This window comes from Aspergillus saccharolyticus, assembly GCF_003184585.1.
Source record: "Aspergillus saccharolyticus JOP 1030-1 unplaced genomic scaffold BP01scaffold_4, whole genome shotgun sequence".
In the NCBI taxonomy this organism is placed as follows: Eukaryota; Fungi; Ascomycota; class Eurotiomycetes; order Eurotiales; family Aspergillaceae; genus Aspergillus; species Aspergillus saccharolyticus.
The window spans coordinates 38719-61287 of NW_020290614.1; the positions used below are offsets into that span (position 1 = coordinate 38719).

At 53.2% G+C, this 22569-nt stretch overlaps 9 protein-coding genes across 9 annotated transcripts; 4 read left to right on the forward strand and 5 right to left on the reverse strand.

Moving 5' to 3' along the window:
- Positions 1-3372: 3372 nt before the first annotated feature.
- BP01DRAFT_388955 (AP-2 complex subunit sigma) lies at positions 3373-4497 on the reverse strand. The gene is made up of 5 exons (XM_025577879.1): positions 4394-4497; positions 4292-4331; positions 4205-4234; positions 3866-4096; positions 3373-3746 (listed from the first exon to the last, which is right to left on the reverse strand). The coding sequence occupies exons 1-5, from the start codon at positions 4426-4428 to the stop codon at positions 3645-3647; spliced, it is 438 nt and encodes a 145-aa protein (XP_025434305.1). The 5' UTR covers positions 4429-4497; the 3' UTR covers positions 3373-3644.
- A 132-nt stretch (positions 4498-4629) lies between these two features.
- BP01DRAFT_312132 (AorFlbE) lies at positions 4630-6170 on the forward strand. The gene is made up of 2 exons (XM_025572471.1): positions 4630-5573; positions 5635-6170. The coding sequence occupies exons 1-2, from the start codon at positions 5013-5015 to the stop codon at positions 5683-5685; spliced, it is 612 nt and encodes a 203-aa protein (XP_025434306.1). The 5' UTR covers positions 4630-5012; the 3' UTR covers positions 5686-6170.
- On the reverse strand, positions 5761-6938 carry dph5 (diphthine synthase). Its single transcript, XM_025579482.1, has 3 exons — positions 6745-6938; positions 6544-6668; positions 5761-6466 (listed from the first exon to the last, which is right to left on the reverse strand). The coding sequence occupies exons 1-3, from the start codon at positions 6877-6879 to the stop codon at positions 5869-5871; spliced, it is 858 nt and encodes a 285-aa protein (XP_025434307.1). The 5' UTR covers positions 6880-6938; the 3' UTR covers positions 5761-5868.
- A 120-nt stretch (positions 6939-7058) lies between these two features.
- Positions 7059-9040, forward strand: BP01DRAFT_353468 (transcriptional regulator SPT3). The gene is made up of 4 exons (XM_025574192.1): positions 7059-7232; positions 7699-7788; positions 7844-8677; positions 8729-9040. Exons 1-4 carry the CDS (start codon positions 7188-7190, stop codon positions 8732-8734), a joined length of 975 nt encoding a protein of 324 aa, XP_025434308.1. The 5' UTR covers positions 7059-7187; the 3' UTR covers positions 8735-9040.
- Positions 8878-10029, reverse strand: BP01DRAFT_145507 (blue light-inducible protein Bli-3). Its single transcript, XM_025570585.1, has 3 exons — positions 9715-10029; positions 9218-9626; positions 8878-9118 (listed from the first exon to the last, which is right to left on the reverse strand). The coding sequence occupies exons 1-3, from the start codon at positions 9910-9912 to the stop codon at positions 9093-9095; spliced, it is 633 nt and encodes a 210-aa protein (XP_025434309.1). The 5' UTR covers positions 9913-10029; the 3' UTR covers positions 8878-9092.
- Positions 10030-12932: 2903 nt separating this feature from the next.
- Positions 12933-15650, forward strand: BP01DRAFT_289406 (uncharacterized protein; the record flags this gene model as incomplete). The annotated part of the gene is made up of 2 exons (XM_025571578.1): positions 12933-14178; positions 14287-15650. The coding sequence occupies 2 exons, from the start codon at positions 12933-12935 to the stop codon at positions 15648-15650; spliced, it is 2610 nt and encodes an 869-aa protein (XP_025434310.1).
- A 425-nt stretch (positions 15651-16075) lies between these two features.
- BP01DRAFT_362844 (wax synthase family protein) lies at positions 16076-17585 on the reverse strand (the record flags this gene model as incomplete). Its single annotated transcript, XM_025576242.1, has 2 exons — positions 16076-16706; positions 16873-17585. 2 exons carry the CDS (start codon positions 17583-17585, stop codon positions 16076-16078), a joined length of 1344 nt encoding a protein of 447 aa, XP_025434311.1.
- Positions 17586-18430: 845 nt separating this feature from the next.
- BP01DRAFT_371306 (aldehyde dehydrogenase family protein) lies at positions 18431-20126 on the reverse strand (the record flags this gene model as incomplete). Its single annotated transcript, XM_025576660.1, has 4 exons — positions 18431-18590; positions 18650-18719; positions 18777-19978; positions 20065-20126. The coding sequence occupies 4 exons, from the start codon at positions 20124-20126 to the stop codon at positions 18431-18433; spliced, it is 1494 nt and encodes a 497-aa protein (XP_025434312.1).
- Positions 20127-21816: 1690 nt separating this feature from the next.
- BP01DRAFT_379528 (uncharacterized protein) lies at positions 21817-22295 on the forward strand (the record flags this gene model as incomplete). Its single annotated transcript, XM_025577157.1, has 2 exons — positions 21817-21907; positions 21967-22295. 2 exons carry the CDS (start codon positions 21817-21819, stop codon positions 22293-22295), a joined length of 420 nt encoding a protein of 139 aa, XP_025434313.1.
- Between the last annotated feature and the right edge of the window lie 274 nt (positions 22296-22569).

Genomic DNA, 22569 nt, shown 5'->3' on the forward strand with positions numbered 1-22569 from the left:
CGCGGACGGGGCGGGGCACCGATTCCAGTCCTGCAAATGTGGTAGAATTTTGAAAATCCTGAAGCAAAAACTGGAGAAATGCCAAGCCTTTCTGCCGCGAACCCAGCAGATCGGCCGCGTAGGCCCTCGTTTCGCTGATCGCTGGAACACTGGAATGGCTCTCACTTGTCCCCCAGCGCCCTGTCACTGGAGAGTCTGGAAGCTCTGCCTCAGCCGGACCGTGCCCTGGCCCCCTTTGATTGGTGGTCCCGCCGCAGGCGACGCGTACAATTCTCCGTCATGCCAAAAGCCATGATTGATAACCGTAATCCACGCCGGTGCATCATACCTTTGCAGCCCCTTGTCGTCATCATCAGCTAGCAGCGCTCAATGACCTGTCGCTATCCGGTATAGTCTCCGCACTATATCGCAGGGAAGCACACTGCTTAGGAAGGATACGTACTTCCGAAGTCCGAGATGCTGAAACGCCATCTGTCTTGTTTCCCCCACATTCAGCAGGGTTCTGTAAACAAGACCCCTGCATTGCTATTCAGGGCATTTGACTAGATTGATTCTGTAGAACAGGGTCGTAGTGGTGAATCGAGTGCTAGCGTACCAAATTAACATGAAGCTTTTTGTGAACGACCAGAATATCGTTTGTCCACCGCCTGATGGGAATGAATGTACTGTACGTGCGGAGACGGAGTTTGGAGAACTTCAGGAACATTGGCGCAGATCACTGAATTTTTCGAGTCAAACGGTCCGATCCTTGCACCGCGGTGGTCGTGCACCGTAAGAATGCAACGGCTGTGGAAGTTTCATCTAGCAGTCGCTCAACCACAAACATCTAGCAGGACCCCGACAGCGTGCATACGGAGTAACAAACCGGCATCAAACTCTTCACCTATAGCCTTGACCAATAGTGCCTGTGGACAGATCTACACAGTATACGATGGTCTCTGTATGCGGTCGCCGACCGTGTAAGTTGCAAACTGGTTCGGGTAAGTTGATATTATTGTTGTAGACCATTCCTATGGTGTCCGATGAACAATCCCTTAGGAGCCACAATTCCTCGGCCCAGACAGACTTGAACAGAAGTGAGTCTTTCGTGCGGTTGGGTCAGACGTTTAACCAACTTTGCTTTCGTCTCCATGGCATGCAATAGGCATTGCTGCTGGCGCTGATAAGCCTTTGTGTTATGAACTTATCTGCGACAGGACCCAAGCGCTCAAGGATCGCGACTCATTCGACCAAATGACAGATAGACTGAAGCCGGAAAGACCCCCCCATAGCTCTGCGGACAGAGTATTCATATCATCTAACTCGCCCTGGCTCACCAAGTGTTGCGTATATCCAACCTTCTACCCTCTACCAAGTTTCGGGGGGTCATAGCTGGTTCTCAGGATATCTCAGCCAGCGAGACAGTATTGTTGAATCAACATTGCTGTTAGACCATGACTCCAACATTTTCCACGTATAAGCAACGATATCATGACTGACTCCAAGCAATCACACTTGCATCCGTACACATCAGGGAGTCCGCGTCAGTGGCTGCCGGATGGTTGTGAACCCGCTGGCCAGGAGGGAAGAAGGTTGTACCCACTATCCAAACTCGGTCAGACCCAGAAAATCCAGGATCCGTTCATGATTCGAGCTTTTTTCTCTTACGGCCACAAGCATAAGCTCTATGTGCACGCGTCGGGCTTGGAGATTCGAAAATTTCGCACTCGGCGTTCTTGTTTCATTGAATGACCGCGACCGAGTCGTAACAATCAACCTCACCGTCGGCTAAATCACCAATTCATGACTAATGCACCAGAAAAGGCCTCCCATCTAATAGGGTGTATGCCAGCAGAAATTCGATATTGTAGCCAGTTTGTTCGTTCACATAGATTCTTGTCTCGAATCATCAAAAGTCTCTTCTTTCTCTCCCAGCCTCACAGAGTCTCATGCGTATCACTCCCTCCGACCGAGTGAAGATGAAGGACGGTGTGGCGTGACGTTTCGTGCTCGGAGGTCGGGACTATTGATTCATGAAGAGTGGGGTCGAGCCCTAGCTTGATAGTCACCCGCCCAGTGGATCTATCCACCTATCAGGCGAGCCAGCTGCAATCTATCCCGAATGAATCGTCGTAAGCCCCATCACGCCGGTCTGTATCGGCCTACTCCGTACACAGTATGTGTCAAGGGGTGCCGGCCATGGCTTGGCAGGGCGGTTGAACCGAGCGGCTCAGGAGAAAGAAACACGATGAGGGTCAATCCACGGAAAGGACCCATCGGCTCAACTTTCCTCCATCGTGAGCGGTACGCAAACGATTCAGGGTCGAGCCTATCACGGCTCGAGGGAGAGAAGCGAGCCAGATGAGCGGGAAAAGATGATTGTTGAGTGCTCGTACAAATGTTGAGGATCATCCTTGGCAAGTGCAGTAGTATCTGCTACGGAGGACGGACCGCCGTATGATCAACATTGGATTAAGCAGAAGGACGGGGCAGTCCTGTGGCAATCAAGGCGGAGACTGGTTGCGTGTGTGTCCATTTGTATGCGTTGTTGCAGGAGATGCGTACCATGATTGCCAAATTCAGTGAAGGTCGTAACTCGTCGGAGAAGGTAAGATTGTCCCCCTGATGGGTATTCTTTGCCGTGTACGGAGTAGGTCTTTAGACCCATGGTCAGCGGAAGGTCTGCGTGGTCAGGTTCGATGATCAGGGGGAGAACCGAAATGATCGCTTGGAGACATGTGACAGGAAAAAGGCCTTGGTTGGGGTGGTTGCTTGTCAGACCTGGCAGGCTACAGTGTGGTAGACCGACCTGCTTCAACGGACAATCATACTGGATTATGGGGTTGTGGAACAGCTTTTTCCAGTCAATGCTGCATCAAGTCAAAACAAAAGCAAGGCTGTCGTTCCGCCTTGAGGGTTGGGCTCATTAAGTATACCTTGCCAAGAGCATGTCACCATCGCCGGGGAGTTGCTCGCAATCGAACCTCACGATCACCTCATTCATTTGAAGGTGCTGAACCCCTTTCTGCAGCCAAGTCATAGCGCTAGGGTCGTCCAGGATCTTTTAAGCGACTTGTATTTAGATTTGAGACATCTAGATAAGCTTAATTGCACTGCTGGCATGGTGCAGCGAGTGGTCCGGTGTCAGCTGCGAGATGTCTCGGGTGCTCCGCCTGTCGAGCTTCACGGCAGTCATTCTCGGCTGTTGAACATTCCAGGCAGCAGCCGTCAAACTAACCTCGCCAGTTTCAACCTCGTTTTTTTCAATAATGCATGTCTGAACCCTGGAAACTCCGCTGGAGACCCTGAAAAAGAACCCTGAAACTTGCTACAAAGGATATAGGGACACACTAAAGGCAGCGTTCCGTGCTACATGCCTCCTATCAGTCACCGGTCCATAAGAAATGCATGCTTTTGCGTAGGGTATTAGACTTTGTACAGTAGATACCGCCATGTGGAGGTTTCAGACGAGCGCTAAAGGTATGTAACAGTGCAGGCACAATCCACATAAAAGAACCAAATCCAAGAAAGCCCTAACTCCTGTGATGACCAAGTCCTGTGGTCATATATGCAACTGAACCATAACAGAAGCCACCTAGGTATGAAATAAGAGCTCAATGCCTCTGCGCCCTGTTGCGGTCCATCCTTCTCGAAACTGCTTGCCCTCATTCCAATTTGTCCAAATGCTCCAGCCTCGTCAACACGACCTGTTTGCTCGTTTCTTCAATTTCGCCTGCAAGGAATACCTCGTCCAAGATAGCATACACCTGCATGATGCTCCGTTAGCCATGTACTTGTTTCTCCAGCCAGCCACGAGCCCAGCCACAGCCAACAGCTTGCCCTCCTTCCGTGTCCGGGGCCAGACTCTAATCCACCGCGCACGCACCTTGTAGAAATTGAAAACCAGATCAAGCTCACAGACGTTTCCGAAAAACTGATCTAGAACCTCGACGAAGAAATGGATGGCTTCCAAATAGGCGAGCTCGTTGTCGGTTGCGTCCACGCACGCACAGAAGAACAACCCCGCATATCGCCGATATACGATCTTCGTACTCCGCTTGAACTCAACAAAGTTCGATTGGTATTTTTGGTCTCTTGGGGCTACCAAACGATGGACCTGCACTCGGCGATGGTTGGTAAACGAACGGTGAACGGCCCGTCAGGTGGGATGCGGGGAGGGGAACGGAGTGAGGAGCAGCTGGCATTCCGGTCAGACACGACGTACCTCGCCTTTCAGTTTGACCTTCTCTTCATCCTGCGGTAAGTGTCAGTAGATCAGGAAGGACAGCCGCTGCAATGTAGAGAGACTCACGCTGTACGGAGCGTACCACTTGGCCAACCGCGTCTTCCCCCTGTTCGCCCACATGTCAGCTCCTGAGTCGCGATGCGTGAAGAATGAGGGCTGTCCGCTTACTGGCGATTCTGGACAAGAATAAATGATAAGACCATCCCGTCTAGCTTGTTGCGCGGCTAATATGAGGGAAACTGTAATGATGGTGCAGCACAGGCTGAAGCAGCTATCAGTCTCCGCTTGCGTCCCGGAGAAAGTGCGGGTCGACAACCATATTGCCGGATCTCACCGCCCAAAATTGGAGATCAATTCGAGGCCGACAATCTAAACTTCACGCCCCAGGTCAATCCGCTTTCCAACTTGTGAAAACAATTGACTTCGAACAGTAGCTTATCAGAAGACCTAGGCTGCTACTCTGTTCTATGATGGGCAATGCATACCCTTGTCAACCTGGTCACCCCTGCTGAGTAAAACCAGTGAATCGAACTTAGCGCCAATTGCTTTTCTCTCCCGTCATCAATTGGACCGATAACTCATCACTTTCACCTGCATATCCACCCTGTGAAACAGCGCAGTGCGCTCTGCACCTTTCTGGGGCACCTTAACATGAGCCTGTATTCTTATCTATCTGGGCTGCTGCACCCTTCTATTGCTCATCAGACATATTGAAAGCGAATTGCCACGCCACACCATCTCGTTGGCAGCGTACTCCAGCTTCCATTCCGCGGCTGCCTTGTCAACCATGCCTGTTTACATGCTCTATGGATTTCGCTGGCCCCGAGCTGGCTTCACGGGTATTCGCGTCTACGTTGTCCTGCACAATCTCGAGGAAGCCACAGCCGAGTATATCCAGCAATCCGCTACAACCGAACTTCTTCTTGAATCGTTCCGGAAAACAGAGCCAAGCATTGTCGAGCGTTTGCCGGAGATGCGCTTCATCGAGCAATACGATCCTGAGGACACGAGTGACGCGGCTGTCAGCAAGCCTTACGCCTACGTCGCCGCGAAAGTCATCTCAGTCCCTGAAGCGGGAGTCCCTTGCTCCGAAACCAGTTGGACGCCTGAGGATCTATTCAGCAAGTCACCCTTGGAGCCCGCTGCCGAAGAAGCAATAGCCGAGATGCGCGACAAATACGCCGCGGGCGAGAGGGTGGGTTGGTATATTGTCTACAACGGCGATCCGGAGAGATGGTTTCCTCCGTCGGATGATGAGGATAGCATGGACGATGAAGAGGGGTCATATCCAGATAGCGAAGAGCACGATAGCGAGCAAACGCCACCAGCGACACCTTCGTCGGCGACGGTAGGTTTAGAGCTCTTCTCTCGGGTTTCATGATACCTCCTAATAGTCTGCTTTGAAACAGGTACGACTTCCTGAACGGTTAACAAGGTTCTTTGGCCGAAAGACAGCTTAACGATTGTACGGGGGGTGGTGATAAATTTTTTCACGCTTGATGATCTGCTACAAGACTTGACTTCACTGCAAAGCTGGCTTCTGAAGTGTCTGGAAATGTCGGTTCGGATGGCTCACATGTTTTGATTTAGCGGGGTGAATCTCTATGTTCGTTCAACATCATTCATTACAAGGCTGCAGTACCCTACATGGTACCATAGCCTCCTTTTTGCCAAGCGGCGTCAAATGTCGCCTCGTCCACAGCAAACTGCTTGATATAATCCTTCTCAAGATCGTGTGCTCTCTTACCGAGCAGGACCAAGCTGTGAAGGGGTCGACCCATGTCGGTTTCGGCCAGCTCCTTGAGAGTACCCGCAACCAACTTCTGGTCAGGAGCTCCCACGCGAGCGGCACCGACAGCCAAGCTGTCTGGGTTCCAGACTCCCTCCTGGCGCTCCTCCTCCGTCTCAAGCATCTGACCGGCGCACTGCGCGACCGTCATAAAACGCGGGGGCTCGTAAATCAAACGGCCACGGGCCATGTTCTCAAGCGATTGCTCCTTCACCTTGATGTCCAACAGAACAAGCGTGTGAAGACCCAGTCCAGCGTTTTCCTTGATGCGGTCGTAGTAGGATGAAGGCTTCCAGGTTTCGGTGAAAAAGACCATGCTTACGGTCTGTCCGAAGTTGTAAAGCTGCAGACCAGTGCAGCCAATTCCGGACATGATCGATGCGTTGGGGATGACCTTGGACTCGATGCCTAGTTCGCGAGCACGTAGAACCAGATCGGTATGTGTTGTAGCACTAGTAGCTGGCTGTCAGCCCAATAGGTTCTCTCCCAGTTCTTCGCAGTTTAAGCAGGTGGGTGTGAATACACATACCCGAAGGGATCGCCCACGACCAGGAAAGCGACGTCGACTTTATCAGCTTCAGCGAGGATGTCATCGCTACCAGTCTCGACCAATTCGCGGTCCGCCACAATGACGGGACGTCCATAGAAAGCTTCCTACTGAAACAAGTCATCCCCAATCAGCCTACCCTGCACCCGGTTGCTATGAATGTGATCGCGCAGGAAAACCCACTAGTTTCTCCTTCTCCACAAGAAGGATGCTTGTGTATGCTTCGAGGTAAACGCGCTCGGCCTTTTTGACAACCTCCAGGCCTCTGACAGTAATGTCAGTCTCGTCGGCAAGGCCGAGCCCCACTAGATAAAGCATTTTGAAGGCTCAATGGAAAGTATCTTGCTCTTGGAAGAAAGTTGCATGCGGCGTGAAAGTTTCCCTTATCACCCCACCAGATGCGGTGGGAAGGCGGAGTAACTGATGATCCGATTAACTTATGTTATCGGGGCGGAGCACGCGTCCGTCAGGTGACGTGCCTCCATCATTCATAGGATGTTCTGGGGGTCCTACTGAGGAATGTCCAATCCATCGGCTACGATATATTTAGGGACTGGAAGCACACTTTCACTGTCTCTTCTCTGCGCTCGAAGCGCCAGGCAGCCCGCTTCTGACTCTCCGCCAAGATGTCGACAGATCGGACACCCAAGTATCGACAAGAGATCCAGCAGGTGAGTGTCTGCATGAGTGGATTCGTTGGTTAAGTGACTATACCATCTCCATATTGCGAGCAGCCCTGTTCTTCAGCTGTGGTTTAACTTCAAATCCTTGCTTGTTGTGAACTTTTGAATCGCAATTGACTCTCGATCGAAGTCCGTCTCTCAGCGGCCTTGACCACCTTTTCTCATGTATCGCATATCAGAGTATATGCTACGCGATTCACTCTTTCATTTCCTACTTACCTTCTGTATCTCAACTGCCTCTTGTCAGCGCTATATCATCTTGTCTATCAGTGCTTCTCGATGCAGCACGAACATCCTCAATCATAATCCTTTCACTTGACCTTCGGTCTATTCCTTAGTCTATCATGTTTGCTATCCCAGGAGTTTCCCTGTCGGATCCGGGTATAGGCCGGAGGATGCGGGCATGGAAAGTGAAGAGCAGTTCAGAGAGCGTTTAACTGACCTTTGGCACCAGATGATGTTTGTCTCTGGAGAGACTGCCGAACCATCTGTTGAGACGACTACACTTATCGAGGAGATCGTTCGCCAGCAGGTTGTTGAGATTGTATGAAATGACCGCCCTGTCCCCTCGCTCGCCTATGACACTAACTGGCTGTTAGCTTGCTCGAAGTACCGCTTTAGCGACTCGCCGCGGTGTGCGATCCATCTCCACTGACGATCTGATCTTCTTGATCCGTCATGACAAGGCCAAAGTTTCTCGCCTGAAAACCTTTCTCTCATGGAAGGATGTGCGCAAAAACGTCAAGGATTCAGATGACAAGGGAGGCGCCGACGCCGCCGACTTCGCAGCCGCCGACGATCCTATCGCCGGAGGCGTCGTGGCTGGTCCCCAGGATGTTGCGTCGAAGCCCAAGAACAAGCGTGCCCGTGTAGGTCTCGCCTGGGATGTGAACAGCTTCTACTCTGTGCAGGTCCCCGAGCGCGAGGACGAAGAAGATGAGGAGGAGGAAGAGCAGAACTATGCCACTCTGCAGCGTCTTGCCGCGGCCGACGAGCGCACCAAGCACATGACTAAAGAAGAGTATGTGTTCTGGTCGGAATGCCGTCAGGCGTCCTTCACTTACCGCAAGAGCAAGCGTTTCCGAGAGTGGGCTGGATTTGGAATCGTGACCGAGTCCAAGCCAAATGATGATATCGTCGACATCCTGGGGTTTTTGACTTTCGAGATCGTGCAGACGCTGACCGAAGAAGCCCTCAAGGTGAAGGAGCGGGAGGATCGAGAGAAGAATCGTCGTGGCGGCGCAGACAATGGTGAGGACTCCAAGAAACGCAAGCGCGAGACCGGCCTTTTCGACCCGCCTGAGGAGGGCCGCACTCCTGTCGAGCCCAAACATATTCGCGAGGCCTATCGCAAGTTGCAAGCGACGCCCAACAAGAACATTGCTATGCTGCTACACAACGGCCGCGTGCCAGCCCGGATGCCTTTACGATTGGTGAGTTGTTTCCAGAATAGTCCATGTGTATGCACTGCTGACGAAAAGTAGATTTAATGGGGTATTTTGTTACCTTGGCGTTGTTCCATTGGCGTCTATTGGAGTCTAAGCTAGTGATACCCTCAGCACACACTTGCGAGCTGAAAACTGGAATCTCTCGCTACCATATGTTGCGAGTTACCGCGTTGTTATAAGTTGTCTGTTTTATGCACCCGGCCTCTTTAGCTTACACTTCTGAAATCCACTTCAGAGCACTTGTCTCATTTGCAGATTAATACGAATTTAATACTAGTGACATGCTATCCAGCAGATATGTCATCAGGGTCATCAAATCATAGCATTCTTCTCAATTCACAGCTCGAGAGCGGGTTTCGACGAGCATGATGCCGCGGTAATATAAGGAGCCGCTTATCGTTTACTCGTTCGCGTGCGTACGGCGCCCTAACCATTCCCAATTAGCATCCGCAAAACTCAATCAAACCAATAAAAGAAACTACCACAGCCCCGGGGGGCGGAGGGAGGGGGCGGGGGAGAACTTACACTCCTCCAATTCAGACCGACTCAACTCGCGGATACTGTTGATAGCGGGCACGTTTCCGGTGGCCACGCTCTTGACGGTCTCGACGGCGCGAGAGAGCATCCCCTTGCGAGCCAGCGCATAATGGGCCGTGGCCGCCTCGAGCTTGATGACGCCGATGCGGGGGTCCTCGGGGCCGCCGTCGTGCACGCCGTCGCCCAGGTCGCCCAGCCAAGCCTGCAGGGCGGGCGAGTAGTACTTCTTGACCACGTCGCGGTCGGAGATGATGGAGGCGGTGCCGGAGATGGAGGCCCAGGAGCCGCTGATCGGGTCGAGGAAGGACATGTTGACCTCCTTGGGGTGGGTGGTCAGGTCCATGGTCTTGTGCGAGAAGAGGTTGGTGTGGAAGACCAGGTCGATGCCGCCGTGCTCCTACAATGTGTGATCTACTATTAGCTAGCTGTCCCGCCGCCCTCCACTGAGGTCAATAAATGGATAGATGGGGTTGGGAGGGGTATACCTTTCCGGCCAGCGCCATGCAGCGGGATGTGAGGAGATCATCGGAGGAGGACTTGGTGGTGAGCATGCCGAACTTGGAGTCGGAGATGAAGGTGACGAGGTCCTCGACCTTCTGGGGGAGGGGAGGGTCCTCGTGGGACTTTGCTGTGTAGGGGTCGAGGGGCTTGTTGCCGGCGGAGGTGTCGATGGTGCTGGACATGTTGGGAGTTGTTCTTTGAGATGGAATTAGCTTGTTTGTAGTGTCAATTGATAGCGAGAGGGTCTGGACAGTCGAATGGGCGATGGGGGAGGGATGGATGTATTTATCGAATATTTGATCTGATTGCCAAGTCCTGGCGTAGAGGTGACGTCAAAGGGTGTCATTGCTTGCAGTGAATGTCGGCAGTTGATCCTCAACGCGTTTCTTTTTTCTCGATCGCGCTAATATTGGGTTGATGTCAACTGTGCTGATGATCGGCCGATTCGAGACGAGCTCAGAGCAAGGCTTTGTTGTGTGGTGGTTTCTTGAAGATGGGAGAGTGAAGTGGTGGGATGGTGGTTTAAAGCACGGGATACTACATATATTCTTTCAAGGAGGACTCGGAGCGGATACTACTACGAAAGCAAACGATAGCGCTTAAGTTATCCGTGGCAGTATGAAGCCCTTGCACGGTTCTTAGACCATGTTATATCAAGCCATAGCTTATCACATAAATAATGATTTTTGTACTAGAGGAAAATGGTTCAATTCCTCTAATGCTCCTGGCGGATGGCGCGGATTGCGTCAACTGATCAAGATGCCAAAATGAGGCGATTGACGCGATCATCATCGGGTTACTCGTGCAGCATAAAATACATTCGAGTTGCTGCTGCTCTCACTGGAGATTGGACTGATCATTTGTTTGGACAATAGTTACATGGTCTGCTTGGTAATATTTCATCCCCTCGAGTAGTACGTGATACACTTATGATGATCTTCCAACGGATTAACTCATGCAAGGACCGACACTTTATCTACAAGCACAACACCTGATGACTACAATCCAACCACATATACGTCACAAAGGCAGGAGTTCATCTCATCCAAACACATTACCAATGTATGTCAATACTCGATAACCTAGATCATTCGACGAAAACTCGACGACGAAAACTCGACTCGGGCCGTTAACGACACATCCCATCACCGCGCCCTGTTGGGCTACGGTTGGTTGCGAAGCTGAGAACCCAGTGCTGACAACTGCAAAGCAACAATGGTGATACTTCGCAATAGGATACCAAGATGTAACTCTTACACGCATATCAAACACGGCCATCAACATCAAGGCGCCTGTTGTAATAGGACACGAGTCCAGTGCAGTCCTACCAGATCACCATGGAGCGCCATGAATCTTGGTGGGAAACTCAGTCTGTACGTCGCAGAATGCTCCAGAACAATTCAATCCTGCTTGTTTCTATAAGGTCTCCACCATGAGGTTCTGCCCGCGAACTCCGACAGATCGCGATTCACCGGACTGGCAGAGCCTCGATGAGATAGTTCGTCCAACTTCCCTTCCCCTCCTCCGAGCGACAAAATCTGGTGCGTCTGTGTTTCAGGTTGACCATCCATGCAACAGTTTCGGGCTTCCTCCCCGAGACATATGGGCGTGGTGCAAGGCGCAGTAACACCTTTCGTGATCGTCCGTTGGGGGCCATTTGACAACGCCTCAAAGCAGAGATCATTCGACCGCCGGCAACAATAGAGCCACGAGATAGGGAGACTCTGCCGGTGGGGTTGGCTCGTTGCAACCATGTGGTTGATATCCACTCTGTGGTTCGGCTGGAGACCCTGTCAAACTGATTACCAAATAGGAATCAGCAACTGGAGTGTACAGAGTGTGCTGGGTACTCTTGACTCCCCCTGCCACTTGCTGATGCTGGTAAACCCGTATGACTTCGGCGTCTCGATGGCTGTAGAGGCTATGTCCTTAGACGACGACGGTTGCTCTGTTGAGATTAAACATCTGACTATGACCTGGACTTCTGGGATACGGAGCGCACAAATTGCTCCAAACAAGCTGCATAGCTCCCTGAGACTGAGTGACAATCGTCAAGATGCTTGGAAAAGGAGACTTTTCGCCCCCTTCTGAAAGGAGAATCTCATGTCAGACACATTTCCAGACAGCCCTTTTCGTACATCATCGCCCTATGGCCATGGCGCACACAGAAGCTCCACAAGTGTGTTGAACTTTTCGAAATCAGTTGGATGAGGAATTGAATGCGAGTGAAGTCTGGGGGCGGAAGGTAGTTGTTGTGACGGAGCGTGTGTGGTAGACATACGAGAGGGCAGGCAGCAATCAATATCCCTTATCCGGTTATCACGTTGTTGCTCTCTACAACCTCCACACCGTCCTCTTTCTCGCCTAACAATTGAGCCTCCCACCTCAACCCCAACATCTCAGCAGATGCTACCTAGTATACTCAAAGGTACGATTGCTTATATGCGGATTTGTCTTTTGCTAACCTTCCAACGCAGTATTCGGGTTGGAAGTGCCTTGCAGACTCTGACACGATTTGGCCCCAACGCCAGTATGAACTAGTCTTTTCAGGCCCACGATGATACTTCGCAAAATGTGTTACTCGCGTTCAAAATCTCACTGCCACATTGCCAGATAGGTGATGTCCGTCTAGCAAGGGACAGATGCCTGCCATGATGCAACTCGCTCGCTATTTGCTGTGTCGCAAGCCTGGCCGGTCAGTTGATCGTTGCTGCCGAGTTGCAGCCATGTGCTAGATCACTTTGCCCACTTGCTTCTTATGGCTCGTGTGGGCTTCTAGCCCCTGTTCAAACATTATGGACCCAAGATCTGTGCTGAGCTGGGAAGAAGCTGAGAACAGGATTGCGTACTGGGCGGACTCGGCGCCTGCGAGGGATCCCGTCTGGGGGATGCGACGTATATCACCTCCTGCAGGTCCCCGTGAATCTAATATAGCCTATTTGTTTTGAATCTCCTGACTTCTGGGTGCTGATTCCACATCATGGCTTTTCCTGCTACGCTTCAATACAGACAGGAATCCCACGCGCCGCGATACCCACAGACTCCTATTTCCCCTGGACAGGTGTCTTACAGTGACCTGCACGCTCTGAACTCCTCGGACAGTCCCAGCTCACGATCGACTTTTTATTTCCTCCCGAATGACATTCTCGAAGACCACACCGACGACGTGGCAGGCCGAACTCAACACCACCACACAAACAAGATGCCTTCCAAGCAGATTGACGACAAACTCCTTCTGGCAGGATTGGAAACGAAATGGGACTCTTCAGACCGTTTAGTTGTGCCGAGTTTAAGCATACCCAATTCTGGCATGTATGATCGGCCGCCGCTCAGTCCATGCCCGTCGTATACTTCTCGAGCAAGTCCCACAATGAGCTCACCCTCCTCGAACGAATGGAAGTATAATAAGCCGCTTCCACCTGTTCCTCATCCACAAGAGAAACACTTCCCGTCCTTGCATCAAGCAGGCTCGTCCGTTGGGGAGTCTTTACCGGCTTATACCCCGCGGCCTCTGACACCTAGACCCATGACTCCAGGCTCTATGTCTTCGCGTCCTACAACACCGCAGCCACCAATGGCGCCTCGACCTCTGACTCCCCGACCAGTTACTCCTCAGCCTCTGCAAACCAGGTCCATGACTCCACAGCCGTCACTGACAAGACCAATGACGCAGCAACCATTGAACATACGGCCTATGACTCCGCAGCCAGTGAAAGCCCAGCCCATGACACCCCAGGCCTCTGTGAGCCGACCAGTGGCCCCCAAAGCTATGAATCCTTGGGCGATGATGCCGCGGCCTCAGGACCAACGTTCGTTGAACCCCGAATTTTCCTTGGCGGCAGCTGCAGCATTAGAGGCATTCCCCAACGAAGCTTCATGGCCTCAACCTGTAGAGGCTCAGCCCGCAACAGGACTTTACCCTCCATACAATGCTGAGAAGGGCCTATTTCCTCCCTATAGCCCCAATGCCACCGCGTCAACTCAAAGTCGACACGACGGACCCTCGAAGCAACCATCGAAGAAATCATCAGAACAAAGGCTATTCGCTAAGGACACCGGCGAAGGAAAGCCTATATGGCGGACCCTCAAAGCGGGAGTGCGCCGCGTCATCACCACTAAAGCTTCATCTTCTGGCTCAAAGAAATCCAAATCTCAAATTGACCGGAGAGCGTCCATCATACTTCGCATGTCGTCTACTCCTACACAGCAGCAAGAGTCGGGGTATCAGCAACAAGATTGGATGCAGGTCGCAGAGAAAGAGGATGCAGAGCGATACCAAGATGCAGTTAGCCGCATGAAGAATGTGCTCGCCAGTTTACTAGAGGATGGCTATTCGATGGATTTGATCCTCCAAGCTGAGGCGAATCAAAAGTTCCTTCAGTCCCTCTTCTTAAGGGTGCAAAATGACCCTCTTCTCGGCTTGGACATTGCTCCGCCCGCTCCACCCAGTCGCTGTGCCTCTCCTGCAGCATTTCACTTCAGCCCTTCCCTGCCTGAATCTCCTCGCCTTAATGCCCACAGCCATGCCAATTCTTATCCTCCACCAAGCTCGCCAGCCCTTCCCCCACTTCCTCATCTGAATACCCATACTTATTCTCATTCCGTTCCTCCTCCTTCCCCTGCTCCTACCGCTCCCTTACCTCCTCTTCCTTTCTCTTCGGCTCATCCTGCGCCTACACCCTCTTCTCCCGCTACTACTTTCAAAATCCGCAAGACAGGCATCGAGGATGAAGATGCCTGGAGCTACGTTGGCTACGAAGATGATGCGACGATGCAAGATGACGGCCCCTCCATACACTTCTTTAACCTCGCCGATGACAATTCGGATACCTCCAGCACCTTCCCTCGCTACACGAAGATGATGGCAGAAATTGAAGACAACCTAACCAAGGCATTCCGGCCAACCCGATGGAGTTTAACGAAGCCCGGCCTGGAAGACATGACCCTCCAAATCCTCCTCCAACTCGATGAGCTAGATGACCTTTTTGCCTTTGCCCAGGTGAACCGCGCCACGTACCAAGTCTTCAAGCGCCATGAACTGCCCCTGATGCAAAACACCATCCGCCTTCAATCGCCCGCGGCCTGGGAACACCGGCAGATAAGCGATGTCAATTCACCAGAGTCCTCGGAGGAGGAAGCATTCACGGCTGCGGTGTACTACCGCCATTACATTCGGGACCAACGCACACTCGTCACTTTGAAGGGCCTCATGATGACTCACTGCCGCGCCGTCATGCGCTCCGCCTCCTACACGGCGCTCTCGCGGCCCTCCAGCCCCGCGGCTCGCAAGATCGATAATGCAATCTGGCGCGTCTGGACCTTCTGCCATCTATTTGGGATGCAGACGGGCCGCGACCACGACCTTGACGGTCAAGTTAGCTGGCTGCGCGGCGAGGTGCGCTCCCCGTTCCAGCCTTGTCCGGACCCCAGCGACGTCTGCAGTGTCCTGTTCGACCCACCCCCTGGCTTCGGCGAGGGCAACCCGGGGGGTCTCTCTGTGACGGACATGCAGGACATGGACGAGGTCTGGACCTGCCTGAAATACGTGTTCGGCTTCCTGCGCGGCGAGACGGAGCGCGCCCGCCGCTTCGGCGTTTTCTCCAATGCCAGCAACGGCCACGACACTGCTTCTGCTCCAAACACGGAGAAACGGAATCAAGGCATGATCATGCTGCACGAGTGGGTCTGGTATCTTTTGACGCTTGGTCCGGAGGCGGTGGTCGAGCTGGCCCCCCTGGGGCCCGACACGCACGCCGAGACGACGTTCCAGCGGGCCATGTCGCGCGGGTGGACGAGATGGTCGGCCCCGCGGGCGGGCGCGACGAGGAGTGCGTTCTTGACGGATGCGCTGGGGAGGGTGTCGGGAGGACTGCGACGGTTGGAGGAGTTGCAGCGGGAGCTGTGGTTTAATTATCTATGATTCTTGCATGCGGTCAATTGGATTTAGGTCGAGTGATTGCTGAGAACTGGCGCTGGTATTGGGGCGGGGGGGGAAGCGAGCGGGGGTTTTGTTTCTTATGTATTCTACTTCTTCTACTTCTTCTCAGACGAGATGTACTTATACGATACGGGCTGGCTAGACTTGATGACTGGAATGAACGCCGGCTTGAAAGTTGATATTAATTGTATCAATTGAACTGATCCGTAATATGAATATCATAAGTTAAGTCAGTCTGCCTGTCAGCATGAGCTACAAGTCCATACATCCGCAAGCCCAGCCAAAGGCTTCAAAGTCAGTCCCCACAACACCAACCAGTCCATCCTAGTCGCGTCTCGACGCTGACGAGTCACTAGACTCTCTTACCACCCACCCCCCGAAGATACACCCTCACCAAGCCCCCTCCCTCACAGCTCAGCCCTAAACACCACGCGAAGCAACACCGCACCCCCGACCACCAACCCGAGCAGACCCGACGTCCTCCAGTCCCAATCAGTTGCCGCTCCCGGTGGCGGCGCCACCATCCGGTCCTCCTGCTTGATCATCGACCGGATGATTGGAAAATAATACCAGGTCCACGAGAAAGCTATCCAGGTGATGACCCAGCTTGCGCCTAGCATGCGCTGCCAGAGACGGGGGGGAGGAGAAGGAGCAGCAGCAGCAGCAGCAGCAGTCACGCCTTTCCCCTCCTCCCTTTCCTCCTCCTCCTTCTGCGTCCTCATCCGCCATTGAAGACTCTGACCGGCTACAACATATTGCTGCCTCCGCATCACCCACCACCCCCAAACATACCGCACGGCATCCTCAAACATAATCGCCGGGACCTGGGCCGCAAAGAACAAGAAGTTCCCGCGATGGCCCCCCTCGACCCCGGCCACGATCTCGCAGACGGTGTGGCTGGCCATGGAGAGGAAGAAGATGAGGAAGGTGTTGAGGTAGCGCTCCAGGAGCGAGTGGCGACGAAGACCCAAGACTTGTCCGGTGAGGAAGGTGGAGAGGGTGGTGAAGGGCCAGCGGAGGTATTGGTGCCAGAATTTTCTATTCGGGGGGTGGGTACGGTGCTTGGATGTTAGGGAGGGATGCTTTTTGAATTTTGTGCAGGGGTATGGGGTACGGGGTCAGGGGGAGTTTTCGTTGGGGGGTTATGATCTGGAGTTTATCAGGGGAACGGGGATGGGGATGGGGATGGGGATGGGGTACTTACCCCCAGAAACCACGAAGTGTCCAAGCATCCGCCAGATTACCAAAGAGAGGCGGCCAGTCAGCCATGGTTTGCAGACCGGTGCCCACGGCGACCATGGCGCCGCACCGGTACAGGATATCCAGGAAGAGATAAGAGGGAATCACGCCGAGGATGTAGGTGCTTACCAGCCGACTGGGCCATTGGGTCAGACGATAGGAGAATTCCTGCCCGTCATCGTAGAAGGGTTGCGAGGGGTGCAAGGATGGGTGCGCGAGGAGACGGAGAAACAAGACCTGCCAGACGACGATGGCCAGGTGGCGCACGGCATACTGCGTCCGCGAAGGGGGAGGGTTGGTGCGCAGTACCCGCGGGTAGGCGGGGAGCTGCTTCAGCTGCCAGGGGGTGCCGATGCCGCGGATGGTCAGGAGATATCGCCAGGCGGTCTGGAGTCGGTTGGGCTGGATGGTCGTCGTCAGGTCGACGTTGGTGATGAACAGGAGGTCGATGAACTGGATGAGGAACGTGAAGGCGTGGCCGCCCGTCCGGATTTTGACGTCGAAGCTGGTCGAGGTCAGGCGGGTGAGCAGGATCTCGAGGTAGGCGAAGTAGAGGATCGAGGGCAGACAGATCCAGCGCAGAAAGGAGTTTCTCGGGGTCCGGCTGAGCAGGGTGAGCATAACCAGGTTTTGCAGGCCGATGACGAGAAGAAAGGAGAGATCCGGGGAGACCGCCATGGTTGGATGCAGGGGTCACTGACTGTCCGCCTGGGGATGCACGTCGGCTTGAGAGCAGACCCAGAGCTCTTTTCAGGTGCTTGGTGCTTCTTCATATATATGATCTAGCTTGTCCCGTCTGGCTTGAGGGCCACGCATACAGTGTGGGCTGTGCGACACGAAGAGAGCACCCAGGCAGATATTGTCAGCCCATCAGGATCACAGCAGCACGAAACTCCATTCAGATAGAAGTGTACCGGGGTCCCATGAGTATGGTGCTTGTGATGTGGTACCATATCGGTTGTTCACTGCCCTGGTGCCCAAAAAGCCCATGATGACCCATTTCACTGATCTCGGATCTGATGCAGGAAAAGCCGCCCCCGATAGCAGCGGCTCTGGTGCATAGAGACGGAATCCGAATGGAGTGATAGACTCAGTGCGAGCCAGGACCGATGAAGTCAGGCTTCATCAGTGGATTGCGGTGGATCCATGCCATTGTGTCACAGCGAATGCAGAAGCTGCAGGTGTTTAAACAGCCCTCGCACACAATCCTGTGCAGAGCAGATGATCCCTACCGGTGATTAGAATCTACCTTGCAACGGCTTTCTCCGTGTCGGGCCAACTTCACCCCGAGGGGTTACTCGGCTTGAGTTGGCCCCGAGCCCGGCCTTCGCCCTCAAACCCTCCCCCAACTACGGTATGACCTGGTGGATCAGGCATGACGAGGCTTGAACTGTGAACGTCTCGTAAATTCGTTTCCTGAAAAATTGTTTTACATGAACCAGTCATGGCGCCATTCCCAAATTGACTTCCCGATGACCCGTCTCCGTAGCGAATCACCCACACAGCACCCTCCCCCCGCTTGTTTAAGGGAAAGGAGCATCAGTCAGGCGGAAAGACACAGCCTTGATCTGAGTGTAGTTCTCCAGCGCATACGAGCCCAGCTCGCGACCAATGCCCGATTCCTTGAAGCCACCAAACGGCACTTGAGTGTCGATCAGGTTGTAGCTGTTGACCCAGACGGTACTATTTCCTACTGTCAGTATTGTTTCTATCGCACTCGTAGCGGGATGGAGAATACATACCCAGCACGCAACTGGTTGGCCACGCGGAGAGCAGTGTTAATATCCTTAGTGTGGATACCAGCGGCGAGACCTGGGGAGTGAATTTAGCATCAAAGTCGTCAAGACACGGGAGACCGGGAAGGCTTACCGTAGGAAGTGTTGTTACTAATCTTGATGGCGTCTTCAACGTCCTTGAACTTCTGCACGGTGACGACGGGACCAAAAATCTCCTCTTGGACAATCTTCATGTCCGAAGTGACATCAGTGAAGACGGTGGGCTGGATGAAGTAGCCCTCGTTGCCGTGACGCTCACCACCAACCGCAACCGTCGCGCCGGCCTGTTTGCCGTGGTCGATGTATTCCATGATGCGGTCAAACTGCAGCTGGGAGACTTGGGGACCCTGGAAAGTGTCCTTGTCGAAGGGGTTGCCAACCTTGTTCTGGGCACTCCGCTCCTTCAGACGGGCAACAAACTTGTCGTAGATGCCCTCCTGAACCAAAAGGCGGGAACCAGCGCAGCAGCACTGGCCGTGGTTGTAGAAGATACCAAAGTTGGCCCAGGTGATGGCGTTGTCAATGTCGGCATCGTTGAAGATGATGTTCGGGGACTTGCCACCCAGCTCGAGCGTCACCTTCTTGAGGTTGCTCTTGGCAGCAGCCTGCATGATCATCCGGCCCACCAAAGTAGAACCGGTGAAGGCGACCTTGTCGATGTCCATGTGGCTAGAGATAGCGGCGCCAGCCACACGACCAAAGCCAGAGATAATGTTGACCACACCCGCGGGGATGCCAGCCTCCTTGACCAACTTAGCAGCGTAGAGCGCAGAGAGGGGGGTTTGCTCGGCAGACTTGAGCACGACGGTGTTGCCGGTGGCCAAAGCCGGACCGATCTTCCACGACCACATCAAGAGGGGGAAGTTCCAGGGGATGATCTGACCACAAACGCCGATGGGCTCGTGACGGGTGTAGGCAAAGGTCTCGTTGTTGGTATCGATAGTCTGACCGTGGACCTTGTCGGCCCAGCCACCATAGTAGCGCAAGCACTTGGCAGCGGCGGTAACATCCCCCCTGGCCATGGAGACCGACTTGCCGTTGTCGAGAGCCTCGATAGCGGTCAGGATATCGAGATCGCGCTCGAACAGGTCAGCCAGCTTGACCAAGTAGCGGCCACGCTGGTGGGGGTGGACATGACCCCAGCTACCCTCAAAGGCCTTGCGGGCAGCAGCGACGGCAAGGTCGACATCCTTTTCGGTAGCTTCATGAACGGAGACGATGGGCTTCTCGGTGCTAGGATTGATGGTCTCGAAGGTCTTGCCTTCGACACCCTTGACCCACTCGTTGTTGATGAACCTAAAGGCAGAAGGAAAAAAAGAAGAAAAAGAGTTAGCGGAGGGGTTGAACCGGACACAGAAACAGTACACAAGAGGTAGACATACAAGCCAAGAGGCTGTTCGTATTTGACGAGAGGAGTCTCGATGGTAGTGAAGAGATCAGCCATGGTGTGAGATTTAGAATGGTATGAGAGGAGAGGTGGAGAGGAGAGTAGAGAAGGAGAAAAGGGAAGTATGAGGGGAAGAAGCTCCAGTGATTAATAAAGGAATTGCAGCTACTACTAGCTGGGGGGTGAACCAGAGAGCTGTGAAGTGGATGGAGAGACGGAGGAATCGGAGAAACATTCGGTGGATAAAGGATGGAGGTGGAGAAGATGTCGCCGAAGGGGCGGGGTGCAGCAATTACCATCTCGAGAGGTGACTATTCCTTCATCGCTGTTTCGTTACTGCAAAGAGCCCCCGCTCCCATCTTTCCGTGGGTGGGTTCGGTGTTGAGATCGTGCGGGGGTTCCGCAACTCGATTTCCCATCTTTGCTGCCCCCTCCATTCCAGTCAATAGACACACTCTTCCCTCAAACTATTCAATCAGACTGGGAATCTCTGGGTGATGACTTCCTTTGTCTTCTCAACTCTTTCGTCATCTTGCCTGACCATCACAGCTCTCGAAATCCGGGGCCAGGCTGCACACTTTTCTCTCATGGACTGTCACCAAAGCTCATAGTGGAGCGGAACCTTTCCGCTTAGCCTCGGGGTGGGGATGATTACTACTCATTGACGGCTCTCAATCCAGTATAACTCGCGCCTGTCCCGTCCATAATTGTACTGACTGAATTCTGATCTCCGGCCAAATCCCTCGTCAGCCAATTGCAGCCATCGGCATTATTGCAACCTTTTGCCCCCTTCCATCCTGCAGGAGATCAACCCTGTTCCAATGGGCCAATATTGGTTTGAGGTCGATCGGCCGGGTCAAGGGAAGTCAACTGGTGCTTTGCAAGAAGTGAGACATGAATCACTGCCAAGCTCCCTACACTTAAGCTGATACGCAGAGGGGGATTGGCTTGGCAACCCACTTTTATCTACCGAGTACAGACGCAGTAGTAATGGCTTAGCCAGATCTAGACAAACAGATAGGTAGAAGTGACTATTGTACTAGGAACAGAAGTTACTCTACGGAACTAAACTAGACGAAGTACAGAGACTAGACTAGCTTGCCCTGCATTAACCATTCCTGGACAATCATTGTCTCCCCTCCACGTCACCGCCCCAATGGTTTTTGTTATCGCCCTGGTCACGGGGCTGCTCTTCCCCAGAGCGGACCCTCGGTACTTTGTCCCAGTTCCCCCGGTCGCTGTCTCGGGTTGATTCATTCCGTTTCATTCCATTTTATTTCCGTAAGCGTAAGTTAACAGTCACTGCTCGAATACAACACTTATGCCATCATTATTACCTGGCCAGCAATCGAGATATGATGGGTGATTGAGGGCCGAGCAGAATCTTTACTCTTGCTCATCATCGAAGAAGAAATGTTCATCCGACACTGAAGATATTTGTCGACCCATCTAGTGAACCTGATTCTTGCAGCTTGACCTGGGCGGGCCTTTTTGCTACACAAGGACTGACTGATTCTACGGTAGTGATGTCTAGAGATTCAATAATCACTTTCGAACCTGTCCGTGGCAGACACAAGGCCCGGTCGTGCCAGTAAAGAGAACAGCGCGGCTGACGGGGTTGCGCTACTCCGCACATTCCTTCGCTTGCATCCTCCTGCATCCTCCTGCATCCTCCTGCTCTCTTGTTCTCGCACACCCCGCAAGTCTTCTGGACAACTAGACGAGGAATCAAGTTGCAAGCCACACAATGCCCGAATTCTATCCGTCCATCTCCGATGATATGCGGGACGGGGTTCTACGACAGAGCGTCTTCTTGGTCGCCTCCGCCCCGCTGCAAGGTCGCCATATGAATTCCTCACTCCCAAGGGGTTATCGGATGCCTCCCGAGCCATACTAGGTCCAAACGAAGCTGCTTACATCGACGCGATCGGGTCGGGGAGTGAGACCATCAGCCATGTGCGTGATCGCATCTCGGTCATGTTCTGCTCCTTCGACGCGGCGCCCAGGATCGTGCGCTTCTTCTGCAACGGCTTAATGATCGATCAGCCCGAGTTTCCACACACTCTGGACCACATGGGAGGCAAGGCCGTGGTTGGAGCACGGGCGATCACTCGCCTGGACGTCTTCAAGGTTGCGTCTCTACCTTTTCTCCCACGAAAATCTCCTGCACTTCGACTCCTACGAAGTTGTGTGCGAATACTGTTCATCCATGCTTATGCATGGTGATATTTACTTCAAATCTCACTAATATGTCTTCGATAACGATGAGTGCAGGTTCAATCGTCCATGCGGTTATGGAGTCCCGCGACTGTCCATGAAGCTTGATCCCGAGATCCAAGCCATACTTGAAGGATCGAGACACACTGGCTCACTGGGCAGGCAAACAAGATGCGGGCTTACCAAAAGAAGTGGAACTACCGCAGCCTTGATGGGCTTGCCGGCGCCGTGAACAAGCCGTGAAGGACAACAATAAGCTCTCCGGCGTAGTACAAATGGAGAG